This window comes from Centrocercus urophasianus, unplaced genomic scaffold (genome assembly GCF_019232065.1).
Source record: "Centrocercus urophasianus isolate 14NV4802_14NV808 unplaced genomic scaffold, USGS_Curo_1.0 seq_29, whole genome shotgun sequence".
Lineage (NCBI taxonomy): Eukaryota > Metazoa > Chordata > Aves > Galliformes > Phasianidae > Centrocercus > Centrocercus urophasianus.
In genome coordinates, this window is record NW_024884855.1 from 9,510,402 (window position 1) to 9,531,894 (window position 21,493).

At 48.0% G+C, this 21,493-nt stretch overlaps 1 protein-coding gene across 2 annotated transcripts in view; it reads right to left on the reverse strand.

Annotated features, from left to right (window-relative positions):
• Positions 1–21,493, reverse strand: part of FOXK1 (forkhead box K1) — a 58,628-nt gene that overhangs the window by 27,605 nt on the left and 9,530 nt on the right. The window contains exon 1 of one of the 2 annotated variants that reach the window (XM_042828228.1): positions 14,069–14,445. The exons of the other annotated variant lie outside the window; for it this stretch is intronic. Within the exon in view, the coding sequence (XP_042684162.1) occupies positions 14,069–14,445 (377 nt within the window). Of the gene's footprint in view, positions 1–14,068; positions 14,446–21,493 lie in introns of those variants that run through there. 2 annotated transcript variants of the gene reach the window in all.

Sequence of the window (21,493 nt, forward strand, 5' to 3'; positions counted from 1 at the left end):
TTTTTTTTTTTTTTTTTTTTTTTTTTTTTTGTGAGGTTCAAACAGCTTGATGTTGTCAGGAGAGCTTCCACCAAAGCACCATGCTGTGCAACCTGAAAAAACAATCACTTATTCTGCACAGCTTCTCTACAATCTCTTGGAGACTCTCTAGCAAATCTTTTAATTGCTGTCACAGAGCAAACTGACAAAACTAGCATCAGCACTGTCCAAACAATAGCAGCTAATTTTTCAAGTGAAAAAGCGCTAAATTGTTCTGCACTGCAGAGTTCCTAGCGAAGAATCTAGAGCTATATTTTTATTTTCACATTCCTTACATCTCTTCAATAACATTCAGATTTTACTATTTGAAAATTATTTGAGATGTCAAGCACAGCTTTACTTCAAGATTCACAGAATCCTGTAATTGAAGAATATCTGGAGTTGGAAAGGACCAAAATATCTTGTTTCTGCACAGGGCAGAAAAAAGGAAAAAAACCTTAAGGTATTGCTGTTGCCTTTTCTTGTTTGTGTGTGTAATTAAATACCACAGCGTTGTCAGGGAGTAAATTCAGTAAGAAAACAAGATCTCTTAGGGAAGAACATCATGGTGATTGCTGAGAAGGGTGCATCAATCAGGGAACAGAGGGCAGCAGAGGGGTTTCTCTGGAGCCACCACCCTGCCTGGAGAGCTCACCTTATGGACGGGTCTTTTCCAGATCCAACCATCCCCAACACTGCAGCACAGGTCTCACAGTAAAGCTGCTGACTCCAGTACCAAAAATATCTACCTGAAGCAGCTGCCATCTCCTCCACAAGGCTATTAGAGCACAAAGGAGGAGCCTGCAGTTTCAAGACCCGACCTTTCCAAAAATCCTTCGGCAGAAGCCCCTGTAAGCCAGCTGGGAATGGCTTTTCATGCACTTCAATACCTGCAAAAGAGCTGAAGGATATTGCTGAGAAACAGCCACTACCACTTCTCTTTGAACTCAGTGGAGCACCAGTCAACCCTCACCTGACGGGGGATGAATTCACGTTTTTACAAACAGAACAGAAATAACAACTAAATATGAATGCTTAAATAAAGCTTAATCCAAACGTGGATTAAGTTTAACAAAAGTGGTTGTTAATAATCAGATTAAGAGATGTAGGATGATCTCACAAATCAAGCCTTGGTACAGTCTGAAGAGTATAATTAACAGGCTTTAATAACAAATCGCATTAAGGCAGATTTTTGGTACTTGGGTCAGTGACACAGTGAAAGCCCACCACACAGCCAGCCACGTTAAGCACCCATCATACAACAGCAGCTCCTGGGTGCCTAACGATCAGGAACAGAGAAACAGAGGTGATGTTATAATTGTACCTCACTCAGTTTCACATTTCAAAACATTGGAGTCAGCTTCAAAATATGCCATTCACTCCAAACGGGCAGCACAGGGCACAGGGCTTGCTATCAGAAGACGAATTCCTCTTCGCCTCCCACTCCTCTGCAAAGAGCAGGCTGCAGCTCAGCAGCACAGACTGGAGATGAGCTGCGTGCAGTCAGCCTGCAGCATCAGAAGGGCTGACTGCTCTGCCAGTGCTAACATGTGGGCATAACCATCTTACCTGCACCCACAAATACTGGATGTGACATTACACCAATTTAAATGAGTCCACAGCACTAACAGTTACAGCTGTCTTTTTATCAGTGTAGGTGGCAGATTTTATTTTTTATTATTTTTAAGCTCTCTGGAAGGCGAATTCTGGCCCCACTTCTCCCAGCCACAGAGGCTGCTCTGTTCCTGTGAACTCCTCACTGTAAACAACCTCACATCTCTGAGCAAACTGCTAAGGTAGAGCAAACTCCTTTCCTTGCATGTCATACGGTCAGCCACGTCCTACTCCAGCACCGCCACACTCGTCAGCTAATGTCTCCCACGGGTGGTGCCTCCCAGTGCAAAAACAGTGGAGAGAAATAAGCAGCAGCACCACTTTGCAATGTATGAACTCTTCCCACCAAGGCTGGCTGGCAGCAGCAGCATTTGTGTTTAGATAGGGCTGGCTGCCAGCACCAGAAAGTTTCGCTATCAGCACTGCAGATGACTGATACGATCTGTGACACACAGCAAACCTATTATGTTGTTTTGTTGTGTGTGTGGTTGTATACATAAAAATAAGGAGTAGTTAAGGAGCTGCATGTCACACAAGGGCTCTACACACTGCTGCTGCCATCACCATTGAAACCGTTCCTTCATCAACTAATAAATATCTGATCTTCAGAGAAAATGTAAATTATGTGCAACATCGTGGGGGGAGGGACAACATCTCTTTCCTCATCCAGCCTCCTAACTGCAGAAATCCCTTCCCACATTAAGCAGATCATGCTGAGAGTACTACCAATATTGCAGTTCAGTATCTGTGATAGCAAAGAGGCTAAGAAACACCATTTCAGCTCCAAAGAAAGATGATAGCTTTCATGAACTTACCTCTAACTTTGTCATTTCTAAATTTTCACTATAAATATTTTCCTAATGATTGGTCGCCTATCAGCCTTGTGTTTTGAGCCACTTGTACACCAGCATTAGCTTTTAAAAGGGTATGCCCAGAATAAGTCTTACACTTAAAACTCCCATGGGTCATAACCCCACTGGCATGTTTTAAAGCCTTGGATCTTTGAAAGCCTCTCCCACCCAGAGACAGCTCACGGTTCTTAAAGCAGCAGGGTGACCTCAGAGCCACAAGCTCAAGAGGAAAGAGGCCACCAGCAGCATGCAGAGCCTCACTGGAGCTTTGGATGCACCCTACACAGAAGGCAGTGCCCATGGGTATCAGTCCTGTGTCACCACACAGCAGCCAGTCTGATCCACCGCCGCCAGCAGACACGTGTGCCGCAGCAATAACATCACCTGCAGCTGGAAATAAACACAGATGACCAACCAACCACTCCCTCCTCCCAGCCTCCTTCACACCAATAAATCTCAACCTGCCTGTTTGAGCAATGTTTAATCATAAACAGTTTTGAACATGCTCCAGCACATAAACAAAGGTGAGTAGGAGAAAAGCGAGGAACCCAATCCATGCTGCTGAACCAGGGAGCAGCGCCAAGCAGGAAACTGCTGAGGAATGGGATGCAAGCACCTGGCATTCATTTAAACAACCACCATGCAACATTAAAGCACACAGAACTGCGACCACAGGAGGTTTTCAAGGACTAAATGCATTAACATTCTTGGTTCTCTTAAAAAGAAATAAAAAAAAAGAAAAACCAAGTTGCTGAGAACACCCACTTAGATGTATTAAAAGTGAACTACCATCATTGATCTCATCCCACTGCCATCTCCAAAGCAGTCATCTTGATTCCCTTCTGTGCTGCTAATCAAGCTAAAATTAACTCCTCTCCTCCTGCTCACTGCACGTGCCAGCAGCAGCACAACCAACATGGGCAGAATCAATTATTCTTCGATGCTGGGGCATCTTCTGGGGACAAAAATTCCTTTCAAAGGGATTTTGCTCTGACAGCAGATATCACAGATAAATATCAGAGATATTTATCTTGCCTTAGCATTCAGTTTTGAGCTCGTCTATTTTAGATTCTGGTGTGATTTTTCAATGGAAAGAGAAAAGCCAAAGCAAAAACAAACCCCCAACCCTATCAGATAACATCCATTAAACAAAGCTAAGCACAGATCAATTGGCAGAATGACAGAAGCAGAAAAAAAATCCCTCACAGTCTGAAGATACACATTCTTTAAAAGTGCTTGACAGCAGCAGGGGTTATGCAATTAAAAACAAAAAAGAAAAACTGATGCAGAGCACAGTGGCCAATAGGGTTATTTCACCCATCCTTATTGTAACGCACTGTCCCACTGGGTTAACTCCAGGCATGAAGGACAGCTTGTATGGCACAGGGCAGGACAGCAGCTCTTTATGTTCTGCTGTCACATCCCCAGCCCATCACCATCCTTCATGTGGTGCTCACAAACCCTCTGCCATCAGGCTTCCACGTCAGACACTACACCAGGTCTCGAGTTGTGCTTTCCAAGGTCTCGGAGGCATTCCTGTAGGAATACTGAGCCCCACCGAATCCCCAGACCCACAGCACAGCTCCCAGCCCTGATGGCTGAGGACACCCAAACGCAGCACAGGGCAGCTGTGGGCCCCCAGAGTGCAGTTGCTGTTGGTGAGCACCCAGACTGACAGCGGTTGGTTCTCTGGAGACGTTACAGCCACGGCAAGCACCCTGCAGCACATGCTCACCCACACGCTGTTTCTGCTACTCCCCATTCATCATGGGCTGTTTTCCCCATCCACGACAGCCCTGAAGAGGAGTCTGGCTTCAATTGTACCACATCAGAGACCACAAGAAGTGACTCAGCAAAGCATGGCCACTACCAGCATCTCTCACTTCTTCCTTGCTTCTTTGAAACCGGAGAGCCCTTCTGAGCAACCTTCCAAGCCTGATCTTGGTTAAAATTGAAAAGGTCAATATTCACTATTTTCCTCCTTCGCTCATCCTGGCAGAAACACTCAACTAAGTACGTTTCTCCCCCAGTCATAAACCACAATTAACACCTACCCCCGCGCCAAAAAAAGCCCCACCTGCACCCACGCTTTGGGGAACTTCCCCCCAACAGCCTCTACAAAAAGTTCTGATTTCAATAAGTAGCAATCACAGAGCTAAACGTGCAGTGACACATGGAACAGGCAGCAGTTCCCTGGACCCTGCAGCCGGGCCGTTATTCATTTCCATACCTAACCCAAAACCAAGCATCTTAAGGCTTGGCTCAATGCTGGGGAATTTCCAGCTTGCCACAGAAATGTGGCCACATGCAGCTCTGTCCCAACCCATTTTCCTACTTCCCAGCTTCTTTATTACTATACGAATTCAAGTATTTCTATACCCTAGAGAAGGAGAAATTGGCCACCTATAACGATCAGGGCATTAGATCTCTTAATAACCACCAGAGAAAGAGACACTTGTTTCAGCATCTTTGTTGGATCCACTACAGCAGTTTGATTCTCATGTAAATCTCATTTGCAATGCCATCAACTCACTTCTAATGGGCCATTCATCACGGAGGGCTCTCCTTCAAGCAGCCAGCTGGTCTCCTTGAAAGGTCCCTCAAGCCACTGAGGACACTTGCTTCCAAAGCTAAGAGCTACCTACAAACATGTTAGCCAAGGCTGTGCAACACAAAATAACCTCCGTAAAGCTCAAAGATCTTAATTCCCACACATATACTCCAGAAAAAAACTTGTGTGGGATGCTGCTAACCTTTGAATTCAATCAGTCTCTAAGAGGGCTTAACACAGAGCGTGACTGTGATGTATTTTCCTTCGAGGCTGGTTCAGCTCATTTAGAAAGTGATTTGGAGGGAGCCAATGTGCTATTTATGTACGTTATAAAAAACGACCCATATGGACTCAGACTCTGCAAAATGCTCGCCCCAGTCCGTTCCACTCCCTCTGAAGACATTTCACAACTCATTCAATGCCCAGCAGAGGATGCCAGGATCAGGGTTTTAAAAGCTGCTCTGGGGTAATTTAGATGTTATAAAAGCTGGCATCTTTTGGACTCAGAGCCAAAGGAGCATCTGGGGCGACACAGAGCATCTCTCACATGTGTCTACAAAGTGACACCCACCTGCAGTCTCCATGATGCTGACACTGAAACTGAAGGTTAGAAGAGGATCCCAAGCAAAATTTAGTACGACAAAGTCTTCCTATTAAAGAAGCAGGAAAGAAATTCATCTTGCTGCGATTTCATCCTAAGGCAAAGGTGCACCAGACTGCCTTAGGACAGACACCCAGCAGGACATGGCTAAGAGAGTAAACATTTTAAAATAATCCCTGAATTCAAGTATTTTAAATCCTACCAAACTGCTGAGGAGTTTATTCCATGCAAAGAACTTCACTAAGTAAAATGACAATGGCACACACACAGTGACAGCCCATATGCCAGCTGCCTCCACAATGGTGCCATTACCATTTCTGAGAGTTAATTTCCCTGCCATACCCTAGTGTCCCTACCTCATTCACTTCCATACAGCATACAGACCTAGGGAAACATTTCAATTCAGTGCACTCATCTTACCTCAGATTTGGAATCACTGTGCAAGAAAGAAATGTTTCCCAGGTTCATTCTGAGGGTCAGCTGGCAGCAAATTGCTGATCTGGGACATGCTGGTGTAAACAGCCCACATGCAAGTCCAGACTAAGTGACTGCACCTATTTCTAACAGCTGGTTTGCATACACCTCGTTTATAAGAAAACACATTAGCAATGTTTTTATTGAACCAGTGCACATAAGGAATATTCTCTTAAGAACTCCTACACTTGAAGGAAACATTTGTGCTTGCCTTAATATTCCAATCAGAAAAGCATTAGCAGCACAGCTTGCTTTAGCCTTTTGACTTCCTCTGCAGGCATTACCGGGGCAATACAGCTTCATTATGGCTTGTCTCACCTTGCTGAGCTGATAGTTCCACAGCCAAAGGGACAGAAGGTGGCAAAGCCACCCAATTGCCTGCCTTGTTGACAGCCAACACCCCTGTACACATGGCAGGCAGGCAGCCAACCTAAGGGACAGCATCTTACGCAAGCCATGAAATAATACTTAAAAAAAAAAAATAAAAAAAATCAATAACTACCCAGCAGTTGGCATATCTCCCACACCAAGAGCTGACACTTTAGTTTGGGCTACACCTCAAACTGAATATGAAAAGCAAAACCATTCCTGGTCTACCATCGGGTGGAAGCCAAATTTGCCTTGTATGTCTTGTCCTCTCCTCCTCCCACACGCTCCAGAGTTGGTGCATTTCAGAGTCCATGGTTCTTATGCCCTGGAGAGAGGAAAGGCCTTCAGTTGCTCAAGAGCAATTCCTTCAGCAAGTGCACGAACTGGCTCTGCAGGGAGTCCAGCCGTGCTCACTGGTGCCTTCTGTACGTGGCCTTAAGGGAGACGGAAGATTAAACCAGTTTGTGTGGGAAGACTTCCCAAGCCTCTCTTCAAAGCCGCACAAAGCAGGAAAAAAAAAAAAAAGGCCTTAGCTACAATGTTGTATTTCAGGGGAGGGGAAGGATGCCTTTTCCATTGTGCCTATGGCACTCCGGAGGCTTATTTTGTCTCTTTGCTCTGTTCTAGAAGATGGAGTGGATTTTTACCTGTACATGGAAAGATACAGACTTACACACTGTTTCAAGAGTGTTCTAGCAAGCGATAATGATGTGCTTTCTTCCATCTATCCTCCTATTCTAATCACCCAGCATGTATAACAACCAAAGGCTGTCCATCTTCGCTCCCTCTGCTAAGGTACAATTCCCAGCTCATTGCTGCTTTCTCTCTCCCCAGCTGTCAACATGTCATCAGGCAACAGGAAAATTACCTACCCAGTATGCTGAAAGGAGGGAGAAAAACACCGAAACAAATTGGAGCCTGCACATACACAACAAGTGACAGCCCGAGAAATTAAGCTCCTTTTTGAACTACTAAAAATAGACTGGGAAGGGAGAGAAGGGACTATCAATCAAATCTTACTTAGAGTTGCTGAATATTCAAAGAACAGGCTTCTAACAGAGTGCTCTCTCAAGATTACTCGAGATTTTCATGATAAAAAATGCACGAGGACAAGAAGGAAGGAGTAGAATGAGGAGCAAAATACACAAGACAGAAGTGGATACAGAGTATTAATTAGGCCATTAAGACCCTTAAATGTTTTACCGTCCAATAAAATATGCGTTTCATAAAAATTAAGTGTCATGCAAAAGTAATGCACACATGAATTTTATTGAGCTGCTCTAAAGGAACCGAAGATGTAAATCACCAGCAGGAAACATCTACGGACAAGAGAGAGCAGGCATTAAGTGCATCTGCATTAGGAAAACAAAGGAATAACAGTTTCTTCCCAGCTGTATATTCTTTAGCTATGGGATATTGGTGCTGCACCTAACGACAAGCAGCCTGCAGTACACTGCAGTGGGAAGAGGCACAAATACTTGAAAAAAGCCATTCCGTGGTTAATACTGGATTATTCACTGGAATGAGCAAATGCATTTAGACTGTACAGTAATTTGCACTCACAATTAGTCCATTAACCAAATAATCTGGAAGTACATGAAGACGTCTTTTCACAGCCCGCATTTAGAAGACAAAACTCTGCTTCAGCCTCTTCACCCTACAGGCCGGCACAAAATATCCCCTCAAAGGATCCTTACCTCCCCAGACCCTCACCTGCCCTGTTTCTCAGGGTGAATCTGCACTCTGCTGTACCAGAACAGTGACATCTGAGCTAAATCTCCCCTGGTTCAGTTTAAAACCATTCCCTAATTGTCCATCACTATCAGCCTGTGTAAAAAGTTGCTCTCCCACTGTTTATCAGCTCCCTTTAGGCATAGGAGGGCTGCAATGAGGTCTTCTTGGAGCCTTCTCTTCCCCAGGCTGCACACCCCCAGCTCTCAGCCTGCCCCCACTGCAGAGGTGCTCCAACCTCTGAGCATCCCCATGCTCTCCTCTGCACCCACCCCACCAGCCCCATGATGTCCTTGTGCTGGAGGCCCCACAGTGGCTTTTTGGGCACCCAACAACCCCCATCCTCAGAGCACACCAACACTCCAGCTGCAGGAACTTCAGGCCACGCCAGAAAGCAGCCACTGCTGCACAAGGGCCAGTCATAAGCCTTTATTTGTATGGCATGAGCGGTGAATTCAAGTAGTTTCCTGTTCTTTACCAACATCCTGTTGCACATCTACTCCTCCAGGAAACTGTAACAACGAGCAAGAGAATTTGGCATCCCACAGAACAGCCCCGATGACAAATGGCAATCAGAGCAGTTGCTAAGAGCTTTCTTGCAAAGAACACAACCACATCAATCCGGCTGTCATTTATACACTCGGTTATTCTGCAGAAGACCGCGTGGCCCATCTTCTGAAAGAAAACAAAATAGATGCTCTTTTGATCACAATGCACATGATTTGTTACCTCGAGTCAAAACCGGAACTCTGCAGTGAGGACGTTCACCCCGAAATAACCGAGATGTGAATTACTACAGATCTCATGATTTTTCTTCCAGTTTCTGTAAAAGCAAAACCTCTCAGACTCATTCATCCCCTGGAGTTCTATATACAGCAACAGGGCTCACTGGAAGAATCCTGCAGTCAGCTGAGCATGCATGCCATGACCAAGAGGCTGCTAGCACAACGTTACCCCAGCACAACGTGAATCCACATTTAAGCCTTCAGAGCTGAAGCTCTGCACAAGACAAGCATGGCACGCTCTGCTTAGATCCATCTTTTCATAGTCAACATGTCAGCTAAGCCAAACTGAGCTTGGTTTAAAGGAATACATAAGGGAACTACGCAGTGAGCTTCGCATAGCACTGGTTTATACTCACAGCCTGACTTACAGCACTGCTATTTTTGAATCAACAAATCGAGCACCGGTTTCATGTAATGAGAAGCTTTCCTTAAATGTTTAACATAAGCCGTGACAAATTGAGTTGCGTAGCTAAGAGTTATTGCTCGACATAAATTCCATAATTAAAATAAAGTAAGGCTTTATCGCAGTCTTGCTGTGCAACAGAAAACCCATTCAGGTCTTTGAAATCAGAGCATGAAAAATGTAAGATAAAGAACTAAGATAGCAAACCTTTAAAGAGTTCCTAGCAGGAGTAAAACCACCATCCACCACAGCTGCAGCACAGCAAATGATGCGCTTCGAACAAAGAACCACCGCCACGCTGCAGACACAGATTATGCAATGTTTAAGAAGTAGAACTGCACGAGGAGCTGGCGGGGTGCTTCAGAAACAACGGCGCAGCGCTCGTGGTTATGTGGTCAGAGCAGTTCCTGGGCACGCACTGCGACAGCATCGGCCTCGCTGCAAGAACAGGGGCTGAGCAGCTCGCGAGCTCATCAGACACTGCGTACATCTCCACTTTCCTGGAGTATGGCAGCTTTTCTGTTAAGCTGTGCCCTGAGCTACGGGCCAGCAATGCCCAACCTCCCTGAGGAAGGGAACGGAGCACTGCTGAGCTCAGCTCTCTGTTCCTGCTTGGGTGCAGAACCCAAAGGCAGTGACAGCCGTGCTGCCCCAGCACGACGTGAGCTGTGCACTGCCACAGAGATGAACACACGCATAGGATTTCTTCAGATCAGCACCCTCAGACGTGCTCTGAGCACTGGACTACTTATTTACGCCAAGTGTTAGTACCTAGGAAAATCCCTTTATAAATAAGGCAGTGGGTTCATAATAAAATGCCACATGTACATTACATTGCCAGTTTATAACGGGGCCTATACACAGAGATAAATACACATGCATTTAACTCTGCAGTTTAACTCCACATAGCCATACATCTCCTTTCCATGCATTTTACACTTCAAGAACTACTCCATTCATTGCTTCCATTTCCTAAATCCCAAGAAGAACTTCAGGCTTAAGAACTGTTTAACGCTTACAAATCTCGCGCTGAAAATATCAATTTACACTGAAAAAAAGAAAGTTTCAGCTCCATTAATAGTTCCACTGCAAAGCCACAGAACAGGCACAAAGGCCACAAGCAAATATGCCATGAAATATTCACAGGCAAGCACCATTTTCCAGCCATTGAGCCCCCAGTTCAGAAAGCTCAAGTGCCATTATCAGGCTACGCTCAATCAACATTTGCAGTTTTTAGTCAATAGGACTTTTGTACTTAGGAGCATTTGAAAACCTGACCCGTAGCTGCTTAAAATTCAGGTTAGCAAGCTCAGCTTCCAGCTTCTGTCTCAGATCCTTCACTTCCAGGGGTGGAAAATGCTCAGTTTAATTATTGGAAGCCTCCAGCTCATTACTGTTGCTTCTAAAAACCGAGTTTATTTCTGAAGATTGCAAAGGAAAGATTAAAAATCCTGTGTTGGAATGATGCTGTAAACACTTGATTACATGGTAAGTCTGAAGCAATTATTGTCTTAAATGGGAATAATTACTTTGGGTAATGACTCCCACATTATCTTCAGCTTTAACTTGTATCGATAGTTTCAAATAAGACCACAGCACAGCCTACCAACAGTCTGGAGGTTTCTAACACAAGCCCAGATATTTCTCCCCAGATTTCCACTAGCACAGCTAAGAACAGCTTCTAGCAATCCTTAATTTTATTTAAGCACTTAATGTAAGTGCTTCCATGATTTCATCTTGATTTATCTGAGCGCTTGCTGCAGTGCGACACTCGCGTTAATTAAACAGATTAAGGGGCGTTCGGCTGCACTGCGGCCCTCCGCTTTTCCACCCACTTTGTTTCTAACTGTCATTAACCTCGAGGAAATGCCCTCCTTGTTGGTCATTACTGCTTAATTATACTCCACAGTTATGTCATCACATCTGTGAAATATAATCTTCCATAACACAGCTGTGAAAGGCGATCCGCCCGGCCGGCGGCGAGATCCTGCTCACAGCAGACGACAGAACGCGTGATGGGGACGGAGGCCCTTGGTTCAGAGCAGGGCTGCTGTTTTGGGAGGCACGGGGAATCTTCAGAATGAAACACCTCCAGCTCATCCTATTCCTCCCATCCCCGCCCCTCCCAACGAAGCCTTCTGTAGGTTTGAGGGATGTTTGCTTCCAAACTCAGAAGAGGGTTTACAGCACACAAGTTTTGTAAGAGTGAAACGAGAGGAAACCTCAGAAATGGAATGTGCGAGTCCAAGATTTATGTTTTAGCATGAATTACACGTGGAAGATGCATTTTTTCCTGGAACCCCCTCATGATCTCATGATGCACAATCACTCCTTCACTTGTAATAGCAGAATACAGCAGCGACTGCATTGACACAAAGGAAATAGGACTTGGCAGATTTTTTGCTACCCTTTACAAACAACAGATAGCAAAAAGAAAAGAGATGGCTATTCAAACGAGCAGCTCTAAGAGATTACCGTCACAAGGGCGTCCACCTAAATCATCAAATGGAGCAGCCATGAATTTCTAAATCTTAATACCAGCCATGCATTTTACTGGCAGATAGAGATGATGTGGCTGTTCCAAACAGGGCTGGGATGTTACCACAAAATAGTACTCAGGAAAAAAAAAAAAAGTACAGCTGGAATTGTAAAGCCTGTGTACTAAGACTTATTTCTACTTCCCCCCCCGCCCCCCCCTCCATATTTTGGCAATATTAGCTGGCTAGCAACAAGCACATAGACTGCTCTGCAGAAGAGAAATGGCACTGAGCGACGCTTTGTTTGCTCACTCAGTGGGCACGTGTGGGGCTGAGGGTGCAACGGGGAAGGGAGCTGGCTGATGTTCCACGCCTGGGGACAAAAGCAAGCAGAAAAAGCCTCACTCAATTCTGTGCTTCAACAGGACTTATTTTTTCCCCCTCTTGTCTGGGTTACAAAGCATTGCCTGGCCAGGAGAAGGCGAGGAGTTGTTTACCTGCTTGAAGTATGGGGGCAAATTCCTTTAGATCGGTGCGAAACATTTTTCTGCTCCAGAACTCAGAAAGGGAGGAGCACACCAAGTTCCTTTATGTAGCTCAAACAGTGGCCGAGCAAGGAGGATGCCTTACTGTGCAGAGCTCATAACTGCATTAAACACTTCCCTGCACGGCGAAGGAGAAGGAAAATTGCTGTTCCCACTCCAGAAGTCAAGAGCAAATGGAAGGGGGGGGGGCAGGGGGGGGTGTACAGGCAACCAACTCCCTGCTTGAGAGGGAGCACAATGCTTATGATTAACCAAGTGAAGAAATAGGACGGCAGGGAGGGGAGAGCTTGGACAAATAAACCGAGAACCAGAGGGAGCGACGCAACAGAGCTGCCCTGGGCTTTGGGTGGTCTTGTTTTACAAAGCAAGATTAATTAAACTGACATTGAAGGAGATCTCTTTCAGAAAATGAAACACGTTACAAACTAAAATGCCTCGGAGAGCGAGTAGCTAGGGAGTTACAACCAAATTACTAAGTACAAAATGAAGCAGCCTGCAGAGGAAATGAGTAATTAAAAAACCCTCCCCTGAGCAACAGGCTGGCTAGAGAGGGATCACTGCGGGACCCTTGCGCTGGAGGTGTGCGGTACCAGAGCCAAGTGCTGCTGGATGGAAACAGATGTTTCATACAAACAGCCAACAGCGTCGTAGAACACAATAAAACATCACCCCTGCCCTTACAGAGCGCATCAGCCACAGCCTGCCCAGCGTGGCCTGAAGGATGCATGCAGGAATTACATCACCCACTGCCACCACACTGCCACCTCCGGGGCGAAGCTCTGCAGTAGTTGGACAGTGCTCAGCAACCATAAACAATATTTTCAGAGGAAGAACACGATTAACGGCGACCTCATCGTTCTTTCTGGGCCTTCCTCAAACAAGAAAGCTTATTTAGCATAGAAAGATGTCTCTGCAGCCTTCGGCGCTTTGTGAGTGGAACAAAAGTATGCAGGGCACTGCTCTGCAGGGGTCCTGGTGGGCAGCACCACCTCTGCTCCATAGAGAGTCAACACACAATTGGCCAACCCTGAAACACGCACTCAGACAAAAGTGGTTCTCCAACTTTTTCCACTAAAACTTTTCCAAGGCAGACAAACCCTGGGCGTAGCAAGCTTCGGCCCGCTGGGGAAAGCCTTCCTTCTCATTCATCTTCTGGGAATCCCTGAAGGGCCACCAGTTGGACACCAGCCTGTTGGCAGCGGTGTGCGGGAGAAGCACCACAGAGGAGCACCCTACAGTGCGGAGCTCACGTTTCTTCCCCAGATGTGGCTCAACCAGCCGCTAACCCAGCCCTGCTAACACCCCCCGTTACAGTCATGGGCTGCTGGAAGGCGACATCCCCTGCAGACGTTGAGGTGGATTCGCTGCCTTCAAGGAGCAGAACCCCCTCCCCACTGCCACCACCGCCTCCAGCAGACACACAGCCACCCTTCTGCCACCTCCATGCCAGGCATCCCTCAATTCTCCTCCGCGAGCCGGGGGAGGCCCCAAAGGCCCGTCCTCAACAGCGGCCCCTCGGAGGAACCACCGTCGCTCCCTTCTCAGCCCTCCGCGGACTCTCTCCATCCCTCTCAGTCCCTCTCCCGGCCCACAGCCCCGCAGTGCCGCCCCCCCCCCGGCCCAGCCCGACCCGCACCGGCGGCACTCACTGCGGCGGGAGCTGCAGGGCCGGGCCGCCGCGGCGCTGGAAGGCGCCGTCCACGAAGACTCCGTTCTTGCCGAGGCAGCGCAGGTAGAAATGCGGCTCCTGGAAGCTGAGCTGCAGGTGCCGCCTGGAGATGAAGCTGGAGTGGCCCATGTTGACGTCCACCGAGCCCTGCGAGGAGTTGCGGCCTATGGTGACGGCCGGCTGCCGCATGAGGAACTCGAACTCGCGGCCCTGCAGCCGAGCCAGCACCGGGCCGGGGGCGGGCGGCGCGGCCGGGGGCGGCGGCCCGGGAGGGGGCGCGGCGGCGGGGCTGCAGGGCGCAGAGCGCAGCGCCAGCAGAGCCCGCGCCCCGCTGCTGTCCTCCCCGACTTCGGCCATGTTCCCAGGCAGGGAGCGAGCCAGCGTGCCGGCCTCCGGGGCGGAGCCGGCGGGGCGGGAGGGGGGAAGGACGGGGCGGAGCGGGAGCCGGGCCGGGCCCCGCCGACGCCGCCGCTGCCACTTTCCCCGGCCTCTCCCTCCAGCCCCGCCGGCCAGGCCGGGCCGGGCACCGCCGCGGTTTATAGCGCGGGGCGGGGGCGAGCCGGGCTGCGGGCTCAGGGCAGCGCCGGGGGCGCGGCGCCGCCTGCAGGCACCGAGCGGTCACCGCCGGGCGCGGAGCGCCGTTACTCGGGCAGGTGCCGAGGATCCGTGCGAGCCGCTTCGTGCGGGATCCGCGCGTGGAGTCGCTCCGCGGGGCTGGCGAGGTGCTGCCGGGAGCCCCGCTTCCTACCGAGCCGCCCCGCAGCTCCGAGCCCGCCCGGCATTGCTCCTTCGGGCATCCGCGCCAAGCCCGTGGCCGCCGTTTTAATCGCCGCTCGGCGCTGATAGCTGCAGCCTTCTGCAGAGCCTTCTGCCTTCCGAAGCTCGTCCAGCTTACACTGAGGCATGAGGTTAAAAACCAATCTTTAAATGCGTTCTTTAGTGCGAGGGGGTGCGCGTATTTACCTTGCATCGCATTACTTCGTACTTCCATACGTATTACGGAATCACCAAGGTTGGAGAAGACCTGCAAGATCATCCAGTCCAACCATCACCAATAGCTCTCGCTGAACCATAACCCTCAACACAACGTCCAAACAATTGTGTTCACAAATAGTTATTTGTATTATCTATCTAATAAAGATCTCGTTCTTTGCAGCAATAACGTGTGCATGGATACTGTATACGCTTCTGGTTACATTATCCGGATTAAAATGCTACAACTCTTCAGATCAGCCAAGCCACTGATACTTTGTATAATCCCAGAAAATAATACCAGTTCGAAAATCCTAAGAGAAGGAGCAGCCATAATTGCTGATTGCTTTGGCTCTGCAGCTCTTAGCAAAGCTGCTTCAGAGCTGAAAGATGGAGAAGAAAATCCCACAACTGGTCAAAAGTGCAGAGCACATTTCAGATAGAAGGCTGTAATTAAACGTGCTGGAGTCAGCCCAGGACTGCAGGGTTAATACCTCTGTTCCTGGAATTGAGCTGTTCAATGACTGCTGAGCTTTCGGTACCTGGGTCAAACATCTCACCTCAACTTCAGTGAGAGCAATTTGTGCCACTACCAATGGAGGGGAAGAAAGACCAGCACTACCCAACAGAACTCCAGCATCGCTGCTATACAGCAGTGCTTGCTCTCAGTGGGACACAGTGTGGCACAGCAAAAGTCTGCAGTCTGCAGGGCAGGAGAGGGAAGAAAGGCATCCCTGGAGATGCATCAGCGAATGCTCATGGCTGGAAAATAAGGTGTGGTCATCTGGCAGGTGAGAGCGAGCTCATGCCATTTGTTCATTCACATTGGGGTGAGAGAACTGCTCGGTGTGCTTCAAAATGGCCCCAGGTAGCAAGTGTGTGTGTGAGAGCAGGCAAAGTGAAACAGGCATTGTTTTGGAAGTGCCTAAAGAAGAGAAAGCAGCACCGGAGGAGTGTGAGGTTCACAGCGCATGGCTTTGGCTCTTCCAGATCCCTGCACTGAGCCATACACCCTGTAGGGCCAGGTAGGATCAGTGCTGGGGTGAGGCATCCCAGGTGATGGCAGGGAGTGTTTCTGTGGCTGCATAGGAAAACAGGCTGTGGGGTTGTACCTACAGGAGGTACCGGCAGCCCAGCCCAGCCCAGCTATGTACAAAACAGGATCAGGTGGAATAAAGAAACAGGATTGCTCCTCACTGCTATGTATGTATGTTCGTATCATGCCTCAGCTGCCCATCCTCCTGCAGGATTAATTCCCAGAGCTCACTGTGGAGGCCCAGAGCTCAGCTCTAATCCACCTGCAAACAGCACCGAGGCTCCTGCAGACAAGGAACCTCTCTGCACTCCTCCAATCTCCTAATCCTGCTTAAAGTCAAAACTGCAGTCCTAAAGTAAAAGGCCAATGTAAATGCATTTGGAATTGTTTGAATTAAATTAATCTCATTCCATATGGCTGGATTGACTTTAGAGTGGTTCATTTTCCTCGGCAGGTTTTAGATGGATGTGTCTGCAGGTGTGGCCAAACTTCCTGACTCTACACGTTGCATACCGAAATATTCAGGTGGCTGGGAGCCAGCAAACTGCAGGGAGCTGGGGGAGCAGCAGTGCTGAGAGCTGGAAGGGCCCTGGGGACAGAGGGGACAATGCAGACCCTGCATCACCTCCTCGGTGTGCCCAGGAGTTGGTGCCATGCAAGAATTTGCCACCCTGGCCTTCTCATATGCTCCAAATATGGGGTGTATACCCTGCCTGTGCAGCCATGCTGTGCCCTGGCAGAAATAGCCCACTGGGGAAAATCCTTCATAGAATCATTGAATCACAGAACCATAAATGTTGAAAAAAAACCTTCTAAGATCATTGATTTCAATCCCAACCCATCCCACTATGACACCACACCACATCCTTCAGTGCCACATCCACCATCCAGGGACGTTGACTCCATCACCTCCCTGGGCAGCAGTGTCAGTGCATCACCACTCTTTCAGAGAAAAAAATTTTTCCTAATATCCAACTTGAATGTTCCCTGATACAACTTAAGTCCCTCGCCTTGCTTCACTGCCTCTGTGCAATAGGCCAGCCTTACCAGGTCAGGAGATTAGACACCCAAAAAAGCATCTTGAGATGAGGGCAGAGAAAACAGCAAGGACAGACTCAACATTGTGCAGAGAATGGCACAGAACCTGTCTTTCGTTTGTCAAATATTTGTTTGGCAGTGTGTCACTGCTGACGATCTTAGTGTAGCAATATACAGCAGGAATCTGCTCGGTGTTATCAGCTGTGGGCAAATGAATGTAATGGGTTGTTATGGTCACCCAGATACCACTGCACTAGGCAAACAGAAATCTTGCAAAAACAGTGATAAAAGGGGACATCTCTACATTTATCTGCTGGATGGCATCTGCTTAAAAACAATTTCTGGAAGTTAAATGCTGCATTTCTCCAGCACTTCATATGGCCATTCCCCATTATTGTGATGCATGCAGGCCGAATGCAGATTTATCCAGTCCCTACTCTACAAAGAATCTGCCTGACTTCAGCAGCACAGGAAATCTCTTCTACCCCCAAACCACAGTAAACTGAACAGCAGCTATGACAGAGATGTGAGCTGCACACCCGGCATGAGCTGCTCACTGTTTTTATCCAGCAGCTTGACGATGCACTGCTGCTAACAATGAAAACCAGTTTAGCCCTGACCTGGGGAAGGAGGAGGAGAGCAACGAAGGAAAGCAATTACTCCAAGGAAGAGAGGCTCTGCTGCTTCCATGCAAGCCCAGTCCTGCATTTCTCAGCCTGACTGGGCTCAGGATGATGCAGCTTCCACTGGCATAAAGCAGGCATCCTTAGCAAGAGGGCAGATGTTTCACACGCAAACCTAAGGGAGAAATACAAAAGGAGAAAGCAGTGTTCTCCCCAGTCCAGCTGCTCCTGCACAGCTCCCTGCAATCCTTTCCCCATTCCCTTTCCTCTTGCCCTCCCCTCAGCCACTCAGCAGGCTTTAAACACTTTCATGCTTTCTGTCCAAGCTGATGTGAAGCAGATGCAGGCTGAGCAGCCTGTAGCTGTGGGGATGCTTTCCCTGCACACCTGCACGCAGGGCAGCCTCACTCCTTCCTCTAGCAGTGTGGGTTCAAATTCCCCTTTTCTGCTTTTAGGAAATCACAGGCTGTGACATGGGAGCAGAGGGCTCTTATGCTCCTCTTTTAGGATTTTCCTTTTAACTGAGCCAATACAAGAAATAATAATAAAAAAATCTGGGCTGCTGTTTTGTTCTGAAACACATCCAGGTGAACAAGGGCACCTGTCCCATGTGTGAGCACAGTCCTCCTCCCCTGCTCCCATTCACACCCATTTTTCCCAATTCTGTTGAACAACCTGTGCTGCTGATCTGTGCTCCTTTCCAGCAGTGTCCCTCTGCCCTGCCCTGGGACAGCCCATACACAGCAGCACGGGTCCAACTCACTGCTGGGGGTCAAGGGGAGAAACAGAGCCCTGATCCAGATGGGCTGATATGAAGGGGCTCACAGTGGAGGAGGTGAAGCATTGATCCAGGGATTCTTTATTTTCCTGCACTGCTTTTAACCAGCAGAAGGCTGAAGCAGACAACATCAGGAACATGGTAGAAGCGCTCTCAGTCCCCAAAGCTCCCAGAGATGCCAAACACCATTTTTCCTAAAGCCAATGGGCTGCTGTGCTGGAATGGCCCTGGTGCTGGGAGATGGGGCTCAGTGAGATGCTGCATCTTTCTGTCACAATGAGTATTTTTGCATTTCTCCATCAGCTGTGCTCCTGTTTACTGTAAGCTCCAGCACGCCGCAAATGTTTCCATCACAGTTTATTTCACTTTGATTTTTTTTTTCTTCAAATCACACTTATCAGGACTGTATTTTCACAGCAAATTCTCAGAAATACAATAAAGACCCAGGAACATCTGATGCCCAGACTCTGCCTTTCCCTAAGACATTATGTGATCTGCTCATTTCCAATGCAGATCTGCTGTCAACTGCATTCGAATCCGTGCCAGGGAGTGCCTGATGTACGAGCGCCCGTTTTGGAAAGCCTTGAACAAGACCATTTGTTGTCGAGATAATTTTACAAAACCAATACCATTTCATGGGCTCCACTTAAAATAATTCATAAACTTTACACTGTGAAGTGCTATTAAAGCCTTAAACCCACTCAGCTAACTTTCTTTCGATTTGGCTTGAAACTCGGGCCTTGGTGAGATATATGACACACACCAGCTCTGAATTATTTGCTGTAGTCCTTTCTGAATGATCCCACTTTCTCACTTTCTGTCGATATGAACAGAGAGAAAAACACACAAGCACGCAAACTTTTCAACAGCGAAAAACAACTGAACCAATAAATACAAAAGCTGATATCAAACATGACGCTGCTCAGACTGAAATGATATGGTTTTGGACTTTTATGAGCATCCTGAGCCTACACTGCCTGTCTGCTGCTGCAGTGAGGTCTGTGTGGTGTCTGGAGGGCGGGGAGCAGCTGATCTGAAATATCTTACTTTACAACCTGCCTGAGAAGCTGGAAAGCTGATAAAGCTGCAGTTTGCCCAGTGTGATTACGTGAGGTTTAAGCAGAAAACCCACAGCCTGGATGCTGGCTGTCCCAAATGCAGCGATCCCAGCTGATCCCATCTGCCCTCTTCTCTGCATGTACAAACCTCACACAGAGTTCAGGGTGATGTGGAATCACCTCTGTCCTGTGAGCATCTCCCTCTGCAGCCCCCACCCTGTGTCATCCCAGTGCTGCTGACAGCTGCATTGAGGTCTTCTTTACTGAGCCCCCTCCCAGCAATGCACAACCTCCCCATCACCCTGCAGGTGAAACGCTGTGCTTCAAAAGGAAATGAGCAGCACTGTGCAAAGCCGTGCTGGAAGGAAAGGAAAAGCTCTGGGTTCAGCTGCTGTCACCCAGTCCATGGCTCTGAGCATCTCAAGTTGGGTTAAACCACAGGTAGGATGCAGCCTGCACATGGTTCTGCTTCCCTCCCATAGGGGTTGGGGGTGGGGGCAGAGGCACGGTGTGCAGGGCCCATCACTGTGCTGGCTATGGTGGCAAATGCTCTCATTCAGCAGCTGCACTGCATCCCACAGAGATGTGAAGCCACTGTGGCCTGGCCTTGGGTTGGCTCCCTATGGATTATCCTTGGAGGACGGACCAGCAAAGGCACCCATAAAACACACTTTGGGCCCTGAGCATCCTTTGGGATCGCTGGCACATCTCAGCAGGGAGCAGATGCTGGGAAGAGCCTGATGAACAAATCCCATTACTTAACAGAGACCTCCACTGAACAAACCTGGCCTTCAGTTACACCCCAGCACTGACCCCACCACCCAGTAAAATCCTGCTTTAGGTGTGGAGCTCCCTCATTTTCCCATTCAACCCTGCCCTCTGCACCCGGCTGCATTAGCAGGGTCTGTCCATGCGATGAGGGCATTTGCTCCAAGTGCTGGAGAACACAAGATTTACAAGCAGTGCGCGTCATCTGAGGGCACACCGTCAACTTTAGAAAAACATCTGCTATAAACAGTTTTACTTACTCACATTACTAATAATACCTTACAGTATGAAAAGTGAAAGGATTTGAAAAATGCAATTTACTTGTCCTTCATCTCGGCCAGTGAAAAAATCAATGAAATACTTCTCACTTTTGTCTGGAGTAATTTTCACTTACCAGTACCCTCATGCTAATGTGCTTTTTTACAGGCAGGAGGGGACATGTTTGTTTGCACCCTGGAAATTGAGAGCAAAAAATAAACCACTCCAAAAATAGGGGGAGAGAAATGAGAAGGCAGGAAAACATTTCTATTGATTTTTGTTCTGCTACGAATACATGTTTTGCAGAAATGAAGTAGTTGGTGAATGTAACCGAAGGTCATTCTTTATCAACAAAATAATAATCATGTAAGAGTTTAATGACTGAATCTAATTCGGTTTATGTTAGCAAGAGATTGCTGTTACGGAGTAATCTTTGATAAAATTAAAGGTGCTATTTTTCTTTTTAAAGCCAGGGTTAAAAGAAAAAGAATGACACCATTAAACGTAATGACACAACCTATGGGAAGGTTGTGTCTCAAAGTTTGTGTTAACCGGGCTAAAAGATAGAAGTAGGAACTTTGAAAAAAGGAACCGAACCCCAGGGGTTCATTTATTCCCAGGTAATGTGCTGGACTGGAGTTAAGGAGGGGCAAAGCAAAGGGTCGTGATCTGACACAGGTTTCTGCCCTTTGGAGCCTTTCTCTCGGCGTGGCCCAAGGCAGAAGGAGATGCGGGCATCGGCCCTTCCTGGAGCCACTGCTGGAAGAGCCCTGGCCCCCACTGAGTGCAGATACAAACCCATCTGGGATGAATCCCTCCGTCTCCATCCCCCATCACCGCCATTTGGTGTTTAATATTTCCCCCCAGCCTGGCC